Source organism: Protobothrops mucrosquamatus, unplaced genomic scaffold (genome assembly GCF_001527695.2).
Source record: "Protobothrops mucrosquamatus isolate PMUCROS unplaced genomic scaffold, P.Mucros_1.0 scaffold5448, whole genome shotgun sequence".
Lineage (NCBI taxonomy): Eukaryota > Metazoa > Chordata > Lepidosauria > Squamata > Viperidae > Protobothrops > Protobothrops mucrosquamatus.
In genome coordinates, this window is record NW_015391306.1 from 79,714 (window position 1) to 100,854 (window position 21,141).

Here is a 21,141-nt window from a genome sequence, read left to right on the forward strand (position 1 = left end):
CATGCTGGCTCAGGAATTCTGGGAGTTGAAGTCCACGAGTCTTGAGGGGGCCATAGTTCCCCCATGCTGGCTCAGGAATTCTGGGAGTTGAAGTCCACCAGTCATGAGGGGGCATTAGTTCCCCCCTGCTAGCTCAGGAATTCTGGGAGTTGAAGTCCATGAGTCACGAGGGGGCCGTAGTTCCCCCATGCTGGCTGAGGAATTCTGGGAGTTGAAGTCCACGAGTCATGAGGGGGCCGTAGTTCCCCCATGCTGGCTCAGGAATTCTGGGAGTTGAAGTCCACCAGTCATGAGGGGGCCATAGTTCCCCCATGCTGGCTCAGGAATTCTGGGAGTTGAAGTCCACCAGTCATGAGGGGGCATTAGTTCCCCCCTGCTAGCTCAGGAATTCTGGGAGTTGAAGTCCATGAGTCACGAGGGGGCCGTAGTTCCCCCATGCTGGCTGAGGAATTCTGGGAGTTGAAGTCCACGAGTCATGAGGGGGCCATAGTTCCCCCATGATGGGTCAGGAATTCTGGGAGTTGAAGTCCATGAGTCATAAAAGAGCCGAGGTTGCCTACCCCTGCCTTAACCCAATTACATAACCTACGATGGACTGAGAATCAACGTCTCTGCTAGATAACCGACAGTCAAGCTGAAACTAAGCTAATCAAGTCATCACAGCAAACGGAGGAAAATCTTCCACTCCAACTTCCTCAAACAAGTTTACCCAGACCTAATCCACATACCAAAGGACAGAGTTAATTAAATTGGTCTCCCCGCGGGACCGAATGTTCACAAAAATAAACCTCGATACACCCATTGCCCTCAAGGGTCACCCTAGAATCAGCAAGTATATTCTTCCACATTTAGGACAAGCTCCCCTATAAAACAGTGTCTCTGTACCCCACTTGCCTGCAGCTGCCCCCTTTGGTTTTGGGAATAAATTATTTCTCCTTTCCTCACAGCTGTCAGGATTTGATTTGTATTTCTTACTGCGCAACCACAACTCAAGTTGGAACCCCAAATTATTCTTCTGACACTGGTCACCTTCTTCTTCTCTTTCCTTCCACTTTTCCCAACTATATGAACTTCTCAAAGTCTTGACTTTGATTGATCGTGCCATCACGTCACTCTTGACTGTCCCAAAGGACCTTTTTTCAGGAGATAACTGGACTTTCTTGTTTTTCTTTTGAAGACGTTTCGCTTCTCATCCCAGAAGCTTCTTCAGGTTCTGACCGAATGGTGGGGAATGGGAGGATTTATACTCCTTGCAGACAGCTGCTACTTTGCCTTCTTTTAGGGCAGTGATGGCGAACCTTTTAGAGTCCGAGTGCCCAAACTGCAACGCAAAACCCACTTATGCATCGTCGGGTGCCGAGTGGGCGTGGCCCATTGGGTGGGTGTGGCCCATTGGGTGGGCATGGCTGTGGTGGTAACAGCACACTGGGTGGGACTAAAAAGTTCAATCAATCAATTCCAACTTTGCAAGATCTTTTTTTTCCCCGCGAGAAGTTGAAATGGACTGATTGATTGAACCTTTTTTTTTTTTTTGCACACAGCAGCAGAGGCCTAAAGTGAAAAGGTTTTATAAAACCCAGCTGAAGGCCGAGGACTGGGGCGAGGGCGCGCGTGCCCACAGAGAGGGCGCTGAGTGCCACCTCTGGCACCCATGCCATAGGTTCACCACCACTGTTTTAGGGAGTCGTTGAGGCCACTTGGAGACTTATCTGTGTCCTCAGGGTCACCTGAATGGTGCAAATGAGTGGGCTGCAGGATGTCTTCTGCCCTGGTCCCTTCACTGTTCCCCACCATCCAGTCAGAACTGAAGAAGCTTCTTGGATGTGTCAAGTTCACTTGAGTGGTGCAAATAAAGACAAACCTCCTAGTGGCCTCAACGCCTCTCTAAAAGAAGGCAAATGACCAGCTGTCTGCAAGGAGTATAAACTTTTCCTTCCCCACCATCCAGTCAGAACCTGAAGAAGCTTCTGGGATGAGAAGCGAAACCTCTTCAAAGAAAAACGAAGAAAGTCCAGTTGCCTCTTGAAAAAACCCCTTTGGGACAACCAGGACCTGGGTGACTGAGAACCTCCATAGACATTTAGACATGCATTTTGGGATGGACACCCTTCGAAGGGTGCGGGAACATGAACGGATGTCCAGAAAATATTGCAGAGCGCAGGAACCATGTGCGCTACAGTTGGAGATGCAGACAACACAGACTCATCCCCATCATCCTGCGCTTGTCTCCAACCGCGAAGGGACCCAGGGCAGAAAACATCCTGCAGCCCAGAAGGCTCCCCACCCATTCGCACCACTCAGCTGACCCTGAGGACACAGGTGAACCTCTAGGTGGCCTCAAGGATTCTCTGAAAGAAGGCAAAGGACCAGCTCTCTGCAAGGAGTATAAATCCTTCTGTTTCCCCACCATCCGGTCAGAACCTGAGGAAGCTTCTGGGATGGGAAGTGAAACCTCTTCAAGGAAAAACAAAAAAGTCCAGTTGCCTCCTGAAAAAAAAAAAGCACCTTTGGGACAACCAGGAGCTGAATCTCCATAGACCAGGGGTAGTCAACCTTGGCTCTTTTATGACTCATGGACTTCAACTCCCAGAATTCCTGTGCCAGCCACGGTGAGGGGAAAGGGAGAGGTTTCCAAGCTGAGCCATGCTGGCTCAGGAATTCTGGGAGTTGAAGTCCACCAGTCATGAAGGGGCCGTAGTTCCCCCATGCTGGCTCAGGAATTCTGGGAGTTGAAGTCCACGAGTCATGAGGGGGCCATAGTTCCCCCATGCTGGCTCAGGAATTCTGGGAGTTGAAGTCCACCAGTCATGAAGGGGCCGTAGTTCCCCCATGCTGGCTCAGGAATTCTGGGAGTTGAAGTCCACGAGTCATGAGGGGGCCGTAGTTCCCCCATGCTGGCTCAGGAATTCTGGGAGTTGAAGTCCACGAGTCATAAAAGAGCCAAGGTGGCCTACCTCTGCCATAGACAGCCAGGAGATTCTTGGGAACTGAAGCCACCAAGGAGACCCGACTCGCTCGTTGTGTGTTACCGGCAGTCCTCAACGTACGGCCGCCTCGGAGCCCAAAATTTCTGTCGCTAAGTGAGACAGCGGTTAAGGGAGCTTTGCCCCATTTTTTTTGCAAGCTCGCTTGCCACGGTTGCTAAGCGAATCACCCCAGCTGTGAGCCACACACGGCTGTTAAGTGAATCTGGGATCCTCCGGGTCACTGCGACCGTCCTAAAGTGAGTGTCGCGGTTACGTGAACCGCCGCAGTCGTTAAGCGAGCAACAGGGGGTTATTAAGTGAATCCGGCTTCCCCCATTGGTCAGAAAAAGGGGATCGCGTGACCGTCACAAAGCGAGTCAGTCGCCAAGCGTTGGGTCACCTGAGGGTGGGAAGGCTGCGACGGTCGTAAGTGCGAGGACCGGTCATAAGTCGCTTTTTTCGGCCACGGGGTAACTTTGGGCAGGTCACTAAGCGAAGCGTTGTAAGTCGAGGACTGCTGGACCCGGCCCAGGCAAGCCAATTCTCCCCAGGGACGAGCTCCGAGACCCCCATCAAGATGAAGCCTTTCGGAGCCCCCCCCCTCAAATAAGCCCCTGGGGGCCTCTTCCTCAGCCCCCTCCCCGCCACCACCCTCGCCCCCCCCTCCAGGACCAGCCGGGGGGGGCGCTCGGCTCCCCTGCAGCCCGGCCTGGGGATGATGGGGCCGGTGGTGGTGGAGGGGGCTGGCTGGCGGCCCTCTTACGCGGCGGTTGCGGCTCGCTGGCCTCCCCCGGCGCCGCTCTCTCACCCTTGCGGAGCTCGCGGTGCCAGACGACGACGATGGGCCCGGCGTGCTTGCGGTGGTGGATGAGCCACAGGCTCAGCGTCTGCACGCTCTGCTGCGAGTTGCTCAGCTCCGAAAGCTTCCGCTCCAGCGCCGACTCCGAGAACGACGACATGGCGGGACCCGCCGCCGCCGCCGCTGAGACTCGCCCGCCCCGCCCCGGCCTGGCTGGACCGGGCCCCGGCCTCAGGGGCGACCAACCGCCACAAAATGGCCGCTCGCCCTTTCACCCCGGCGCCGCCGAGGGTCAGGGGGCGGCATGCTACGGGTCGCCGGAGGGAGTCAAGCGGCGGAGCAGACGAGGAGCAGGACGAGGAGAGGGAGGGGGGGGGCGCCGGCACGCCGAGTTGCCAAGTGACGGCGGGAGTTCGCGAGCGCCGAGAGCCACGCCTGCGCGGTCCGCTCCGGGAAGGGGCGCGCCTGCGCGGTCCGTACCGCGCGCGCTCGCGCCGGCTGCCCGAGCGACGCCTCCGGGCATGCGCGGCCGCTCGCGCAGGCGCCTTGAGGGGTCGGGGAAAAAAAGGTAAGGGGGCGCGTCTCCCCCTCAGGTGGGGCCCGTTCTCCGCTGAGGGCGCTGCCCGGCCGCCCCTACCGGGCCTGGGGGGGGGCCTCTCCCAGGAGGGTCCCCGGGCTCTGGGTCGGAGCTAGGGGCCTAGGAAGGCCCCGTGGGGGAGGCCGCCCAGGTACGGGGTGCTTAAGACTAGAAGTCCGGAGTTCGAATCCTGCCCCCGGGCAGGAAAGCCGGCGGCCTAGTCACTTTGGGCCTAGTCCCCCTCCCTCTCCGCCCGGCCCACCTCACAGGGTTGTCGTGAGGAAAAGAGGAGGCGTACAAGTCGTCCCCCACTTACGACCACCATGGAGGCCGTTGCTAAGTAAGGCGGTTGTTAAACGAGTCTCGCCCCCGTTTGGTGACCTTTTTTTTGCCACATGGACGCCTGAATCGCTGCAGTTGTTAAGTGAATCATACGGTCGTTAACCGAATCTGGCTCCTCCCTCCCCCCTCCAATTGGCTTTGCTTGTCGGACACCAGCTGGGAAAGTCACAAAAAGGGGGAATCACGTGACCCCCGGACACGGCGACAGCCCCCGCGGAGAGGGCCCGCAACCTGGGCGTCCTCCTGGATGCTCGGCTGTCTTTAGACGATCATGTGACGGCCGTGGCCAGGGGGGCTTTTCATCAGGCTCGCCCGGTACGCCAGTTGCGCCCCTTTCTGGATCGGTATGCCCTACGCACGGTCACTCAAGCCCTCGTTGTTTCCCGCCTGGACTATTGCAATGCTCTCTACATGGGGCTCCCCTTGAGGTGCACCCGGAGGCTCCAGCTAGTTCAGAATGCGGCCGCGCGGGGGATCCTGGGGGCCTCTAGATGCTCCCATGCAACACCTCTCCTGCGCGAGCTGCACTGGCTGCCGGTGGCCTTCCGGGTGCGCTTCAAGGTGTTAGTAGCAACCTTTAAAGCGCTCCGTGGCAATGGACCTAGGTATTTGCAAGACCGCCTCCTACCAAACACCTCCCTTCGGCCAGTCCGCTCCCACAGAGAGGGCCTCCTTAGGGTGCCATCGGCCAGTCAATGCCGGCTGGCGACCCCCAGGGGGAGAGCCTTCTCTGGGGCAGCTCCTGCCCTCTGGAATGACCTACCCCCCCCGACCTACGTACAGTTGCGGACCTGCGCCTCTTCCGCCGAGCCTTGAAAACCCATCTATTCCGTGCGGCCGGCCTGGCGTAGTTTGGATTGTGTTTCAGTGGGGGGTTTTGTATGGGTGTGTTTTTAGAACAGGCCTATTATTTAATTCGATTTTAAAACAAACTATTTATTTATTATCGTGGTTTTTAGTATCGCCTGTTCACCGCCCTGAGTCCTGTAAGGGAGATAGGGCGGTATATAAATTCAAATAATAATAATAATAATAATAATAATAATAATAATAATAATAATAATAATAAATAATAATAAAAAATACGAGTCAGTTGCCAAGCGTCCGAAGTTTGATCACGTGACCCTGAGTGTGAAGCCTACCATAAGTCACTTTTTTTCAGGGCCGTTGTAACTTTCAGTGGTCACTAAACGAATGGTTATAAGTCGAGGACTCCCCCTATTAGGTATGTCCACTGCCTTGAGTTATTTATTTATAAATAAATAAATAAAGGCGGGATGTAACTGAAATCAATAAAAATGTCCTTTTTTTTCTCTTGCTGGCAGGATGGACGCCGAAGGAAGATGAGAGCGGGGGGCCGCGGCAGCCATGGCCATTTTCGACACCCCCCAGGAGGCCTTCGGAGCCCTCCGCCCCGCCTGCGTCCAGCTGACCAAGGCCCAGACGCTGGAGAACGTGGAGCGCCTCCGCTCACAGCTGCAGGCGGTCAGCGACTCGGCCCTGCAGGAGCTCCAGGAATACGTCCTTTTCCCTTTGAGATTCGCCCTCAAGACCCCTGGGCCGAAGCGGGAAGGCGTGCTCCGAAGCGTGGTGCAGTGCGTCGGCTTTGTGCTCTCGGCCACCTGCGTGAAGAAGGCGGATCTCCTCCTGGAGCTCTTCTCCGAACTCTGCGTCTGCCTGGCGTCCCCCTCCGGCCCAGCCCAGCTGGCCCCGTCGTCGGAGGAACTGAAGCAGGACGTGGCCCAGGCGCTGCTTGCCTTGCTCCACTCCGCTTACGGAGGCGTCCTCCTGTCTCTCTACCAGCCTTCCAGCCTTCCCCAGCTGGGCTTTGCCGTGTCCCTGCTTTTGGGCCTTGCCGAACAGGAAAAAGCCCGGCAGGTTAAGATCGCCGCCTTGCGGTGTCTGCAGGCTCTCCTTCTGCAGTGTGACTGCCCACAGGGTCACCAGTCCCTGGAGAAAGAGGAGATGAGGCAATGTGGGGATCTCTTTGCCTCCTTCCTCCCCGGTGTCTCCATTGCTCTCTCCAAGGTGATCACAGGAGATGTGAAGCAAGGTCACGCCGTGGTGGTCTCGGCCGTCAGGCTCTTCTCTAGGGCCGTCAGTCTGGTGATGGCCGATGAGCAGCTAGCGCAGATCCCAGAGGAGAGGCAGAAACCAGCCTCGGAACAGAGTAAAATACAGGCCCTCGGGGTCCACCGAGACTCGGACTGGGCGAGAAACACCGCCTCCAAACTCTCCATCCTTATCAAGAAGGTGGTTGGATCCGGGTCTGTTCATCCTCACTGGAAGGTGCGACGGGAGCTGGTGGACATGGCTCACCTCCTCCTGACGACCTGTGGACGCTCTTTGGTGGACTCGGCCGGCCAGTTGTTGAAAGCCTTAGTTGGCCTGGTGAACGATGAGAGCGCCGAGGTCCGGCGGGCGAGTGAGAAGGCCTTGGAGGATATCGCCGCACAGGAGAGCGTGGCCGGGAACAGGCGCCTGGCCGACCTCCTATCTGAGGATCTCCACTCTCTGGCCACTTCTCTGCCTCGCTTAATGACCTCCCAGAACGACCAAGGCAAGACAGCCACCTTAAACCTGGTCCTTGGCTACCTGAAGCTCTTGGGCCCGAAGGTGAGCCTGGTTCTCAACTCGGCCTCCCACCTCCAGCGTCTGTCCAAGGCCCTGATGCAAGTCCTGGAGCTGGAGGTGAAGGACGTGAAGGTAGTGGAGGAGAAGGGCGGCGCCCCGGAAGCCTTTCAGACGCCCTCGCCGGCCGGCCTCCAGAGGAAGTACTTCCGCTTCTTCACAGATGAGCGGATTTTCTCTCTCCTGCGGCAGATTTGCCGGGCTCTGGGCAGCCACGGGAATCTCTACCTGCTGGTGGATCACTTCATGGACCTGTACAGGGAATCCACTGTGTACCGGAAGCAAGCTGCGATGGTTCTCAACGAACTGATCGCTGGAGCCGCAGGGCAGGAGGCGCGGAACGCTTCGCTGAGCTCGGAGGATCTCGTGGGGATCGTCACTTCCGTGCTGGAAGAATATGTGGACTCGGGGAACTGGCATTTGGTCACCAGCTCGGAGGGCCAAGAATCTTGGGCTGAGCCCGCAGATGCCAGACCCCTTGCTGTGACGTACGAAGCGTCTTGGGGACCTCTGCCGTCCCTGGGATCGAGCCCCAGCATCCGCTGTATGAACAGCAACATATGGCAGATCTGTGTCCAGCTGGAAGGGATCGGCACTTTTGCCTCTGCCCTGGGGAAGGACTTCCGTTTTCTGTTGATCTCCGCTTTGTACCCCGTCCTGGAAAAGGCCGGGGACGGCACGCTCCTGGTCAGCCAGACTGCCAAGGGGACCCTGGCCGGCATCTGCTGGGCCTGCGACTACGTCTCCGTCCCTGAACTCCTCAGGCAGAACGCTGATTACTTGGTGAACGAGATTTCCTTGCGTCTCAGGCACCCGGCCGAGGAGGCCCAGGCCTTGCGGGTGCTGGAGGCCATGCTCCGACATGCGGACGCCCGGGTGGCCCCCTTGGTGGAGGACCTGGTGGAAGACGTTTTGGCCAGGTTGGATCAGGGCCACGGCGAACGGGCACCATCCTTCCTGGGGGCTCTCCGGACCCTGATGGCGTCACTAGGTAAACTACGAATGAATGGTTGGGAAGGGTGTTCGGAATGCCTGAACTTCAGAACTTGCTGCTGGTTTTACCCTTAAGATAAACTCACATTTCCAGCCCTGTTAGCCTTCCGCGTCTGTTGGACTTCAGTTCCTATGTTCCCCAGCCAACGCAGGTAGTCCTCAATTTGCAACTGGTTGCTTAAGGCAGAGGTCCGCAACCTTTTGGGCACCAGGGACGGGTTCCGTGTAGAGAGGTTTTTCCACAGACCGGAGGGTGCATGGTTTTGTGTGCTGCCTGCATCCCGCGGATGGGTCTCTGCTTGTTTGTGTGGACTGGTTGCTGGCATGCCACAGCCCGGTACTGGTCCACGGATCCAGGGGTTGGAGACCCCTGGCTTAAGGTTAATGTTTAAAGTTAATGACCAATTTAAAAAAACTTACTTGCCACCAGTCCTCAGAATTTTGACTTCCACATTTCACACACACACACACACACACACTTGGCCACGTGATTGTATTTTGGGTGCTTGGCAGCTGGCTAGCATTGGCAACCGGTGGCAACACCCTGTGGCCACCTAATCGCGCTTTTAAATGTTTTTGCCCTTTTCTGACAAAAATGCCTGTTGGGCAAGCTGGATTTGGAGTTACAACCGTGTGATTTCCTTTAATGACTGTGTGTGTAACAACTGTGTGTAAAAAGAGTCATAAAATTAGTCCGGTCATATGGTAACTCGACTTACGAGTGCAGCCATTTACCGCCAAAATTTTGAGCTCTGTTGTGGTCGTAAGTTGAGGACTCCCTATATGATTCCGTGCTGGAATCCACCCACTTACGGATGTCCCAAAGGTGATTTTTTTTCAGGAGGCAACTGGACTTTCTTATGTTTCTTTGAAGAGGTTTCGCTCCTCATCCCAGAAGCTTCTTCAGGTTCTGACTGAATGGTGGGGAATGGAAGGATTTATACACCTTGCAGACAGCCGGTCCTTTGCCTTCTTTTAGAGAGTCATTAAGGCCACCTGGAGGTTTACCTGTGTCTTCAGGATCACCTGAGTGGTGCAAATACAGACAAACCTCCAAGTGGCCTCAACGACTCCAAAAGAAGGCAAATGACCAGCCATCTGCAAGGAGTATAAATCCTTCCCTTCCCCACCATCCAGTCAGAACCTGAGGAAGCTTCTGGGATAAGAAGCGAAACGTCTTCAAAGCAAAAAAAGAAAGTCCAGTTGCATCCTGAAAAAAGAAGCCCCTTTGGGACAACCAGGACCTAGATGGCTGTCCATAGACACTTACCTCTGGAGGGTATTGGGAAAGGTAGCAATAAACCAAAGGAGCAGTTAAGCCTGCTTTTATGTCTGACTGGGTTTAGAAGAGACCAGACCGGTTAGAAGAGCTAATTTGGCGTCATGCAGGGGTGTCCAACTTCGGCAACTTTTAAGACTTGCGGACTTCGGCGCCCAGAATTCCCCAGCCAGCATCGGAGTTGAAGTTGAGTTGAAGTCCACAGTTCTCGAAGTTGCCAAGGTTGGACACCCCCGGTGTAGTGGTTAAGGGTCAGGTTAGAAAACCAGAGGTTGGGAGTCTCCTAAGTTTTTCCCTTAGGCCTGAAGCCAGTTTGTGATCTTGACACAGTTCTTCTTCTTCTTGTGTCATATCCGTTATCGAACGTTGGCAATCATGTTGGCGATCCTGTTTTTATCAGCAGCTGCACGAAAAAGTGCTGCTGAGTTTTGTCCCAACCAGTCCCTTAGATTTTGAAGCCACGATGTTCTTCTTCTGCCTGGACCTCGTTTGCCTTCCATCTTTCCCTGGAGGATGAAATGGAGCGTGCCGTATTTCTCTGGGTGTCACATCACATGTCTGAAATATTCTGATTTTCGTTTTTTAATTGTTTTGATGATTTCCCTTGGCTTTCCTGGGCGGCTGATCCCCTCATTTCTGATCTTGTCAGCCCAGCTTCTACGTAACAGCCGCCTGTCAATCCACATTTCAAATGCTTCTAGTCTCTTCAGGTGGCCTTCGGTCAGAGACCAATTCTCTCTACACCATGGAGGAGGATAGAGAAAATATAGCATCTGACAAGCCTGGTTTTTGTCGCAGTTACTTCCCCTCCATCCTAGAAAGGGGGCAAGAACCAACCAGTTGCAAAAACCTTTTCAAGAAAACCCATTGGGACTTGTTCAGGAGTCAGAAACTTGAAAACACACACACACGCACAAAAGACTCAGATGGAATCGGCTACCTCATAGCTTAGCCTGGGTTCAGAGACCCCCTTTTATTTACTGACCATTTCTCAGATTCTTGGAAATTGGTTTGTTGGCTGGAGGTTGCGTGTGGTGTGAATATAGCCATTGTGTTTGTTTTAACTTGAGCTAAAGACTTTGTTCATTTGTTCATCACACGTGTATGGCTGCCCATCTTAATTAATGAAACTCTGGCCAGAGAACAGAGAAAGGTGTTACTTAACCTAGTTGGCTTCCAGGTGGAATTCAAGACGCTGGTCACCACCAATCAAGGCCTGTCTGGCATAAGACCCGGTTACTTGACGGACTGTCTGTCTACCGACTGAATTTTACCTGTCTGGTATGTTTGGACAGGGAGGGGGGGCTGTGGTCTAGGTCCCCTCAATTAAATGTGGCCTTTTGAGAGTGAGGAAACATACCTTCTCTGTCACAATCCGGCTTTCTGATCCAACATCCCTCCTCACCTGGGAGAGGTCGCCTCCCAATTTAAGGTTTGAATCAACAGCAAAAACGAGAGTCCCAAAGGTGCTTTTTCCAAAAGGAACTGGACTTTCATGGTTTTTTTCTTTTCCTTGAAAATATTTCACTTCTCATCCAAGAAGATGTTGTTGTTAGTTGCGAAGTCGTGTCCGACCCATCGCAACCCCATGGACCACATTCCTCCAGGCCTTCCTGTCCTCCACCATCTTCTGGAGCCCATTGAAGCTCCCGCCTGCTGCTTCAGTGACTCCATCCAGCCCCCTCCTTCTCTGTCCTCCCCTTCTTCTCTTGCCCTCCATCTTTCCCAGCATCAGGCTCTTCTCCAGGGAGTCCTTCCTTCTCATCAGGTGGCCAAAGTATTTGAGTTTCCACTTCAGGATCTGGCCTTCTCAAGAGCAGTCGGGGTTGATCTCCTCCAGGACCGACCTGTTGGATCGCCTTGCAGTCCAGGGGACTCGCAGGAGTCTTCTCCAGCACCAGAGTTCAAAGGCCTCCATTCTTTGGCGCTCGGCCTTTCTTACGGTCCAACTTTCACAGCCCCGAAACCCTGGCTGTGTGCAAGTGTGACTGAAGCCCTCTTTGCTTTTTTCTCTTTGTTCCCATCTGGATTTGTTCTCTCTCCCATCGTCGTTCTTTTTTTGTGTGTGTGCCGTTTCCTTAAATGCTTTCACATTTTGCAAACTGCCCAGAGTCCCTGAGAGTCAGATGGCACGTAAAATTATTATTATCGTCATCTGCACTAGACCAGAAAACGAGCAGCTGCTAACTACAAGCTTCGGGCTAGGCGTGTGTGCGAGAGAGAGAGAGGGCTGTATATCCATCTTCCACCTTTTTGTCCGGCCTGACAGTCTTGGTATTCTAAGCGCAGGTTTGTTTCTTGGCAGAAATGAGCTTGACCCACCTAGGCATTTTTATTTTACCGCCCTGAGTCCGGTAAGGAGAAGGGCGGGATATAAATCGAATAAATAATAATAATAATAATAATAATAATAATAATAATAATAATAATAATAATAATAATAATAATAATAATAATAATAATGATCAGATTTTTATCTCAGGGGTCCCCACCCCCTGGGCCGTGGCATATTTGTAGCCAGACCACGCGAGCGATGGGCAAGTGTGCACGCGTGAAGCTCCACTCACACGAGCGGAGGGCGCTGGTGGTCACACGTGAAGCTCCATCGGCATAAATGGAGCTTCACACTGCTCGTGCGAGTGGAGGGGGACGATCGAGAGCATCCTGTCCTACAGCATCCCAGTCTGGTTTGGAGGCATCCCTGCTTCAGACAGGAAGGCGGTGCAGAGATTGGTGAGGACGGCAGAAAAGATCATTGGCAGCTCCCTCCCTCCCATCCAGGACGTAGCACAGAAGCGCTGCTTGAGCAGGGTCCGTAAGATCATCTGGGACACGACACATCCTCTTCACAACCTGTTTTCCTTGTTCCCTTCTGGGAGGAGGGGGGCTCCGTGGTATCCGAGGCAGAACCTCCAGATTCAGCCATAGTTTCATCCTATACAGCATTCACCTTGCGAACTCTCAAGCTTCCTCCTTCCGTTATATATTCAAGATAGACAGTATTTAATATTGATTTGCTACGTATAGGTAGGGGTGTGGGTCTATACCTATGTTGTGTTGTTCGTCCATCGATTTTCGATGAAGACCTTGACATCTTGTGGATTGTGGGCCATCAACGGTGTGTCCGTAGATGGCTGATGACACCGATGTTAGCACGGAATGTTCTGCCACATACTGAACAGAGAAATGTGGACACTGTTGCTTCAGCATACTATGTACAACCTATGTTGTACATAGTATGCTTAGGTGTGTGTCATGTATGTGTTTCACTTTGAGAGCGGGCAAACTAAAATCCATTTTTGACGGGTGCCGTTGTGCCCACGGTAAAAAAAAAATGACAATAAAGATATATCTTACCTTCCACTCAACAAGCAAAGCTCCATTCGCACAAGTGGAAGGTGCACACACAGGCGTGCTGCTCACACCAATGGAGCTGTGTGCGCCTGCCACTCACACACCCCTGCGCCGGGCCTCCCAGGTGGCAAAGTTGCGGCCCGCTGTTCTACACCACCCGCCTCACTTACATGACTGGGCAGTTTTACAAATAAAAACAGAATAACAAAGTTGGAAGGGACCTTGGAGGCCTTCTAGTCCAACCCCCTGCTCAGGCTGGAGACCCTGGACCGGGGGGGGGGGTGCACAAAGAAGCAAAGCCCCATCCACGAGATGCAGGCAGCACACAAAACTACACCCTCTCTCCACACAACCAGTCCCTGGTGCCCAAAAGATTGGGGACCTCTGCCCGAGACCATTCCAGACCAGTGGCTGTCCAATCTCTTCTTAAAGACCTTCAGTGTTGAAGCCCCCACAACTTCTGGAGGCAAGCCATTCATTCCACTGATTCAGTGTTTCTCAACCTTGACCATTTTAAGGCATGTGGACTTCAACTCCCAGAATTCCACAGCCAGCATTGCTGGCTGTGGAATTCTGGGAGTTGAAGTCCACATGCCTTAAAATGGTCAAGGTTGAGAAACACTGCACTAATTAATTGTTCTCACTGTCAGGAAATTCCTCCTTATTTCTAGGTTTGTTCTCTCCTTGATTAGTTTCCACCCGTTGCTTAAGATGCCAAGTTTGGGGTCTCCTGCTTGAGCAGGGGTTGGGCTAGAAGACCTCCAAGGTCCCTTCCCAACTCTGTTACTCTGATGTGGACGAACTAGAGGTTGGTCTGAAATTCTCGCTGCTGGCCCATCCCATCGTTGATCCAGGGAGGCCCAAATGCATTTTTCCTCCTCTTGGCAGTTTCCTGGTTTGAGCCGGAGCGGCAAACCCACCACGAGCCGGACGGTGGTCCTTCCTGCCGGCCGGCACAGAGGCCGCCCAACCTGCCCACCCCAGCAGAAATGGAAGAGTTCTTTTCAGCCTACGTGAAGCAGAAGCGGATTGCAGAGGGGGATGTCGAGGAAGAGGAGGAGGAGGAGGAGGAGGAGGAGGAGGAGGAGGAGGAGGAGGAAGGTGGGTAGATCCAGAAAGGTCTGTGGCTGGACAGGAGGATGGGCAATGCTCACACAGCCATTGGCAAAGCTGGCCATGCCAGCTTCCCTTCCGCCCCACCGGCTGTGCCCACAGCTCTGGCCTCTTGCCTCCCCAGAGGATCCTGCCGGGCGGTCCGAAGCACCAGAAGAGGCTCCTAAGGCAGAGAGGCCGTTGCCCTTGCAGGCCCAGATGGCTAAAGATGTCCTGGAGAGGGCCATCCACCTACTCCCCAGCAAGAGCCTTGCGGTGCGGCTGAAGGTAAGGGAGGCCGAGATTTCTTTTATTTCCACACTTAGTATTTCCTCTTTTTTTTTTTTTTGTCCTCTTTATGTCTCCTATCTCATATTTGAGACTTAATAATTTTTAACCTGTTAGTATGCATCCAGTTTTGGTCCCCACGACGTAAAAAAAGATTTGTGCAAAATGGTGTAGGGTTTCCTGCCTGAGCAGGGGGTTGGACTAGATGACCTCCAAGGTCCCTTCCAACTTTATCCCCACTCCCTTCTAGCACTGATGATGTTCCCTAGTTGGATCATGAAATGTCTGTAAGAAAGCAATCCATCACAGAGGCCACTAAGGAACCCACATTTCAACCCTGAGCCACATATTCGTACACTACGAATGAGAGACCCAGTCCTCTGTTTCCCCAACATCATCGTTCGCCTCCCTTAATCCTGGCACAATTATCCTCTGACTCTGGAGCTTCTCCTGATAGGCCCTCGATGTCCTGGAACTCTGTCTGACGGTCCTTGGTCCACATGAAGACGTTCTCCTTCCACTGGCCCATCGGGCGTGGCCTGCTCTCGTGTGCCGCTTGATCAACGACGACCCCTTGGCTGTTCTCAGAGCCTTTAAGGTAAGGCAAAACTACGCATCCCATCCTAAGGCTGCAGGATCCCATCTGGGTCGGTCACGGGGACCAGAGGGTTAATAAAAACAATAACAAGAACAATAACAAGAACAATAACAATAGTAGTAGTAGTAGTAGTAATAATAATAATAATAATAATAATAATAATAATAATAATAATATGGACAGTATTTAATATTTGCTACGTATATGTAGAGATGTGGGTTTATACATATGTTGTTCATAGTATGTTTAGGTGTGTGTCATGTATGTGTTTCACTTTGAGAGCGGGCAACTAAATGTCATTTTTGATGTGTGCCGTTGTGCCCACAGTAAAAAAATGACAATAAAGGTTATCTTATCTTATCTCATCTCATCTTATCTAATAATAATAATAATAATAAGGACTTGATAGGTAGACAAAAATGCCAAATCCAGTCTGAACATCTGGCTGACTGTGCGATGATTAATAATAATAATAATAATAATAATAATAATAATGATGATGATGATGATGATGATGATGATGATGATGATGATGATGATGATGATGTTGGAAGATTTAGTCTTCTGAGCTTTTGGAATTCTGCTGGAGCCCAGCCTCAGGGAGAACTTTCTCCCTCCCTCCCTCTCTCTCTCTGTCTCTTTCTCTCCTCTCTCTCCCTCTCTGTCTCTCTCTCTCACTGTTTCTCTCTGTCTCTCCTCTCTCTGTCTCTTTCTCTTTTTCTCCTCTCTCTCTCTCTCTCTCTCTCTCTCTCTCTGTGTCTCTCTCTGTCTCCTCTCTGTCTCTCTCTCTCCTCTCTCCTTCTCTCTCTCTCTCTCTCTGTCTGTCTGTCTGTCTCTCTCCTCTCTCCTCCTCTCACCTCGTCTCTCCCTGTCTCTCTCCTCCTCTCTCTCTGTCTCTCTCTCTCTGTCTCCTCTCTCCTCCTCTGTCTCTCTGTCTGTCTCTCCTCCTCTCACCACCTCTCTCTGTGTCTCTCTCTCCTCTCTCCTCTGTCTCTGTCTCTCCTCTCTCTCCTCTCTCTGCTCTCTCCTCTCTCTCTGTGTCTGTCTCCTCTCTCCTCCTCTCACCTCCTCTCCTCTCTCCTCCTCTCTCTTTGTCTCTGTCTCTCCTCTGTCTCTGTTTCCCCTCTCCTCCTCTCTCTCTCTGTGTCTCTCTCTGTCTCTCTCTCTCCTCCTCTCTCCTCTCTCTCTATGTCTCTGTCTGTCTGTCTCTCTCCTCTCTCCTCTCACCTCCTCTCTCTCTCTCCTCCTCTCTCCTCTCTTTCTCTGTCTCTGTCTCTCTCCTCCTCTCTCTCTCTGTCTCTCCTCCTCCTCTCTCTGTCTCTCTCTCTGTCTGTCTCTCTCTGTCTGTCTCTCTCCTCCTCTCACCTCCTCTCTCCTTCTCTCTCTCTCCTTCTCTCTCCTCCTCTCCTCTCTGTCTCTCTCTCTCCTCTCTGTCTCTCCTTTCTCTTTCTCTCCCTCCTCCTCTCTCCCTCCTCTCTCCCTGGGAGAAAGGAGAAAGAAGCCCAGGGACCAGGAAGTGGATCACAGAACCCTGGCAAAGGGCTCTCTCCTTCCGTTCAGCAGGGGGGTCCTGTCTCGGGGGGGGAGGTGAGTGACCACCCGGTGGGCTTCTCCGCAGGTGCTGTGCACTCTGGGATCCTGCAGTGGGGACTTCCTGAGGAGCCGTTTCTGCAAAGACGTCTTGCCCAAGCTGGCGGCCTCCCTTGCCGCCCAGGCCCCCACCAGCGCCCACGCCGGGCCCATCTACAGCCACAGCCTGGCCTTCAAGCTGCAGCTGGCGGTGCTGCAGGGCCTCGGCTCCCTCTGCCAGGCTCTGGATCTGGGTGAGTAGCAGGAGTACCACACAACATTCCTGGCATCGTTCCAGGCTGAGGTTTCTATTCTGGCCTAGCATAGTTCATGCTGTTCCTTTAGAGAAGGGGGGTCCCCAATCCCCAGTCTGTGGACCAGTACCGGGCCACGGCCTGCCAGTAACCAGTCTGCACAAACAAGCAAAGCCCCATCTGTGGGATGCAGGCAGCACGCAAAACCACGCCCTCTCCGGTCCGTGGAAAATCTTTGCTCCAAGGAACCGGTCCCTGGTGGCCAAAAAGTTGGGGGCCTCTTCTTTAGGGGAGAGCAGGTCCTCTAGAGCAGGGGTCCCCAACTTTGGCAACTTTAAGACTTGTGGACTTCAACTCCCAGAATTCCTCAGCCAGCCAAGCTTGGCTGGCTGAGGAATTCTGGGAGTTGAAGTCCACAAGTCTTAAAGTTGCCAAGGTTGGGGACCCCTGCTCTAGATTGACGTCCCCGTTTTTTCCGGGAGGGGCAGGCATGCAGGAAGGTGCATCCACACGCACGAGTGGATGCTTGTGCGAGTGAGCCCGAGAGCACCCGCGATGCTCGTGCATGTGCACGCAACAGCCAACCACTCATGCAAATAGGCCACGATCCAGGGGTGGGCCATAACCCACAGGTTGTGGAAATGGGGGCAGGTGGGAGGGGGCTGTGGCTGAGCGCTCCCCCCTCTGAGCCACCCATCTTCACTGTCTCTGCAGGCGAGAATGACCTGAACACGGTGGTGGATGCCTGCCTGCCCTACCTCAGCGCCAGGCAGCCGGTGAGACTGCAGGAAGCTGCTCGCAGGTAAGACAGGTGTGCCCCGCAGGTGAGACAGGTGTGCCCTGCAGGTGAGACAGGTGTGCCATCTGCAGGTGAGACACATAGATAGATAGATAGATAGATAGATAGATAGATAGATAGATAGATAGATAGATAGATAGATAGATAGATAGATAGATAGATAGATAGATGATAGATAGATAGATATGGATAGATAGATGTTGTTGTTATTTGCAAAGTCATGTCTGACCCATCGCGACCCCATGGACAATGTTCCTCCAGGCCTTCCTGTCCTGTGACCTCCAGGTTTTCCTGTGACCCAGGGTGGTGTCTGGCAAATGACAACAACTGATACAGTTGATTTCCCACATCAATAAACAGTTGGTGATTCCAGTAGAAGACAATTTTTGTAGCCCAGAGGTTGAACTGTGGGCTCCTTGGGACTCCTTGACCTTGGTGCTTTTCTTGCAGCTGTTTCATGACCCAGCTAGATAGCATCATCATCATCATCAGTTGTTGTTGTTGTTAGTTGCGAAGTCGTGTCCGACCCATCGCGACCCCATGGACCATGTTCCTCCAGGCCTTCCTGTCCTCTACCATCTTCTGGAGTCCATTGAAGCTCACGCCTCCTGCTTCAGGGACTCCCTCCAGCCACCTACCTCCTTCTCTGTCGTCCCCTCCTTCTCTTGCCCTCTATCTTTCCCAGCATTCATCAGCCAGTGCAATGCCGCAAAGATGTTTTGGGAATGCTGAGGTGCTGGGCAGATAACAGGTCCTCCTCAAGAGGCAGCGACCTTGGAGTCAAGCTGGAACCGGCCATCTCACCTCCAAAGACGATTCCCCTCCCTAATTCCCAAGCGGTTACCGCAAAAGCGAAAGATGCCAGCAGACCTTCCTCTCCTACCCTCCCCGCCTTCCAACCGAACATCGGGTCTCCGCCTTAGCAGGCCTGAGCAAGCCCTAGCGCCCGGCTAAGCAAAGGCGCGCCGGAATCGACAACGCTTAACCGAGCAAAGCCAGAAGTGCAGGTTGGGTTCACCCTGGATTCTTTCACCATGGAAACACAGGTTGCTTGGAAACGGCCAGGGTCCTTATTTTTAAAGAAAGACGGCCAGCGGTCCAGTCGAGTTTTTCTTTTTTAAGCTTCAGAGGTTTCCAGGTGGACCCCCTCTTCTTTGTGGCAGCCCCTCAAATACTGGAAGGCTGCTGTCATGTCACACACACACACACACACGTTCTTTCCATTTAACTAGACATGCAGCTGCAGTGATTCACTCGCGGCCGGAGAGCTGGTAAAATGGGGCAAAAACTCACTTAGCAACGGAGGTTTTGGGCTCAGCTGTGGTCGTAAGCCGAGCGCTGCCTGGACACGAGATGCACATATGTACATAGAGCAGCCAGGTAGAATTGGGCCCGGAGGAGAGCAGAGCGTTCAGCCTCGTGTGTCATGATTGCCAAGCAGCTCCGGACGAATTTCCATCCGGCAGTCGCGTCGATTGGGCTGGCAGGGAAACCTCTTCCGTGCTCCCCGAATTGTCCCAATCAATTTAATGAAAGGAAGGCAATCTTATCTGGCAGGGTCACAAGACGCAGCCGGATTTCAAGCAGGCGTCCCGGGATAGAGCAGTTGAGGGTTGATTGATCGTCCAGGTTGTTTTTGACGCCGGCCGGCCACATCGGTGAATTTTCTCCACCGCCATCTGCCCTTCTTCACCTGTTGTTTTTCAGCTCTTCCCGCTCTGCTGGGGGGGGGTTCGCCCGGTCCCGCTTAAGGGAAAAGTTGGAGATGGAAAGGCTCGGCTTGGTTTGCCATGGCGACCTTGGGTGGTTTCCCTTTTTATAAATCAGCCTTCCTCTAAACCAGGGGTAGGCAACCTTGGCTCTTTTATGACTGGTGGACGTTAGCTCCCAGAATTCCTCAGCCAGCATGGGGGAACTATGGCCCCTTCATGACTGGTGGACTTCAACTCCCAGAATTCCTGAGCCAGCATGGGGGAACTATGGCCCCCTCATGACTCGTGGACTTCAACTCCCAGAATTCCTGAGCCAGCATGGGGGAAACTTTGGCCCCCTCATGACTGGTGGACTTCAACTCCCAGAATTCCTGAGCCAGCATGGGGGAACTATGGCCCCCTCATGACTCGTGGACTTCAACTCCCAGAATTCCTGAGCCAGCATGGCTCAGCTTGGAAACCTCTCCCTTTCCCCTCAGCATGGCTGGCTCAGGAATTCTGGGAGTTGAAGTCCACCAGTCATAAAAGAGCCAAGGTTGCCTACCCCTGCTCTAAACCAAGAAATCCATAAAGCCATTTCCATGGTTTGAAAATGCTTCTGTAGCCAGGCAGCTCTATTCTCCACTTCTTCCTCCAGGCTGGGAGAGAATAGGAAAAGAGACAAGAACTGAGGGAGGGAGGGAGGGAAGGGAAGGGAAGTGAAGGGAAGGGAGGAAAGAAGGAAGGAAGGAAGGAAGGAGTTGGTTAGGATTGGGAGGGAGGAAGGAAGGAAGGAGTGGGTTAGGATAGGGAGGGAGGAGTGGGTTAGTATGGGGAAGGAAGGGGAAGAAGGAAGGAGAAGGAAGGAAAGAAATTGGAAGGGAGAGAGGAAGAAGGAAGGAGGGAGGAAAGAAGGCAAAAAGTGACAGGAAGGAAGAGAGAGAAAGGAAGTTCTCTACATCTTAAGTGCTGTATATTCTTACAGTGCTTTTTAGTGAATTGTGCTTGCTTCCGTTCTACTATGGTCTTAGCCAACTAGTGGATTTACAGACATTGGAGAGTTTCGTCTCCGTTCGTCCTTCTCTAATTTACACACACGTTACTTTCCTCTACGCCACATGCTCCTTCATTCATGTGCAGCTTAAAAACCCTTTCAAGTTCCTTTTCACTTAGAAAAGAGGAGGGGAAGAGAGATCAATGACTCTTGCCTGAGCCTCTGGGAAGTCCAGTTTGGGGGAATCTTGTCTTTGATTTAATGGGTGCCGTCCAAGTGACAGCAGTCTTTAAATTAGGGAGTAGAGCACTTCTCCGTACGGGAGGCCTTGAGCAGAGGCTGGAGGGCCGTTTGGGAAAGGATGCCCTGGAAGGAAATGCTGGTGGGTAGGCTTGGCTTGCTCTGTTCCATGGCTGTCAAAAAGGATCTTGGAGAAAAGTCAGAGCTGAAGAACTGAAGCTAAAAATCAAAGTTCCTTAAGCCGCCAGACCCTGTTCGGGCGCGCCCTTGGGTGGGTGAATGGACACTTGGAATCCTGCATCCAGTTTTGGTCACCATGATGTAAAAAAGACGTTGAGACTCTCTAGAAAGAGTACAGAGAAGAGCAACAAAGATGATCAGGGGACTGGAGGCTAAAACATACAAGGAACAGTTGCTGGAATTGGGAATGTCCAGTTTAACGAAGAGAAGGACAAGGGGGGACAGGATAGCAGCCTTCCAGTATCTCAGGGGCTGCCCCAAAGAAGAGGGAGTCAAGCTATTCTCCAAAGCACCTGAAGGCAAGACAAGAAGCCACGGATGGAAACTCATCAAGGAGAGAAGCAACCTGGAACTAAGGAGAAACTTCCTGACAGTGAGAACAATTAACCAGTGGAACAACCTGCCTCCAGAAGCGGTGAATGCTCCAACACTGGA

At 53.0% G+C, this 21,141-nt stretch overlaps 2 protein-coding genes across 2 annotated transcripts in view; one reads left to right on the plus strand and one right to left on the minus strand.

The window, feature by feature from the left end:
* Positions 1–3,925, minus strand: part of RPRD1B (regulation of nuclear pre-mRNA domain containing 1B) — a 46,902-nt gene extending 42,977 nt beyond the window's left edge. Inside the window, exon 1 of the mRNA XM_015829114.1 lies at positions 3,775–3,925. Within this exon, the coding sequence (XP_015684600.1) occupies positions 3,775–3,925 (151 nt within the window). The remainder of the gene's footprint in view (positions 1–3,774) is intronic.
* Positions 3,926–6,052: 2,127 nt separating this feature from the next.
* The window catches only part of TTI1 (TELO2 interacting protein 1), a 17,302-nt gene continuing 2,213 nt past the window's right edge, over positions 6,053–21,141 (plus strand). Inside the window, exons 1-6 of the mRNA XM_029286867.1 lie at positions 6,053–8,306; positions 13,830–14,042; positions 14,227–14,321; positions 14,779–14,919; positions 16,538–16,742; positions 17,457–17,544. Coding sequence (XP_029142700.1) covers positions 6,053–8,306; positions 13,830–14,042; positions 14,227–14,321; positions 14,779–14,919; positions 16,538–16,742; positions 17,457–17,544 — 2,996 coding nt within the window. The remainder of the gene's footprint in view (positions 8,307–13,829; positions 14,043–14,226; positions 14,322–14,778; positions 14,920–16,537; positions 16,743–17,456; positions 17,545–21,141) is intronic.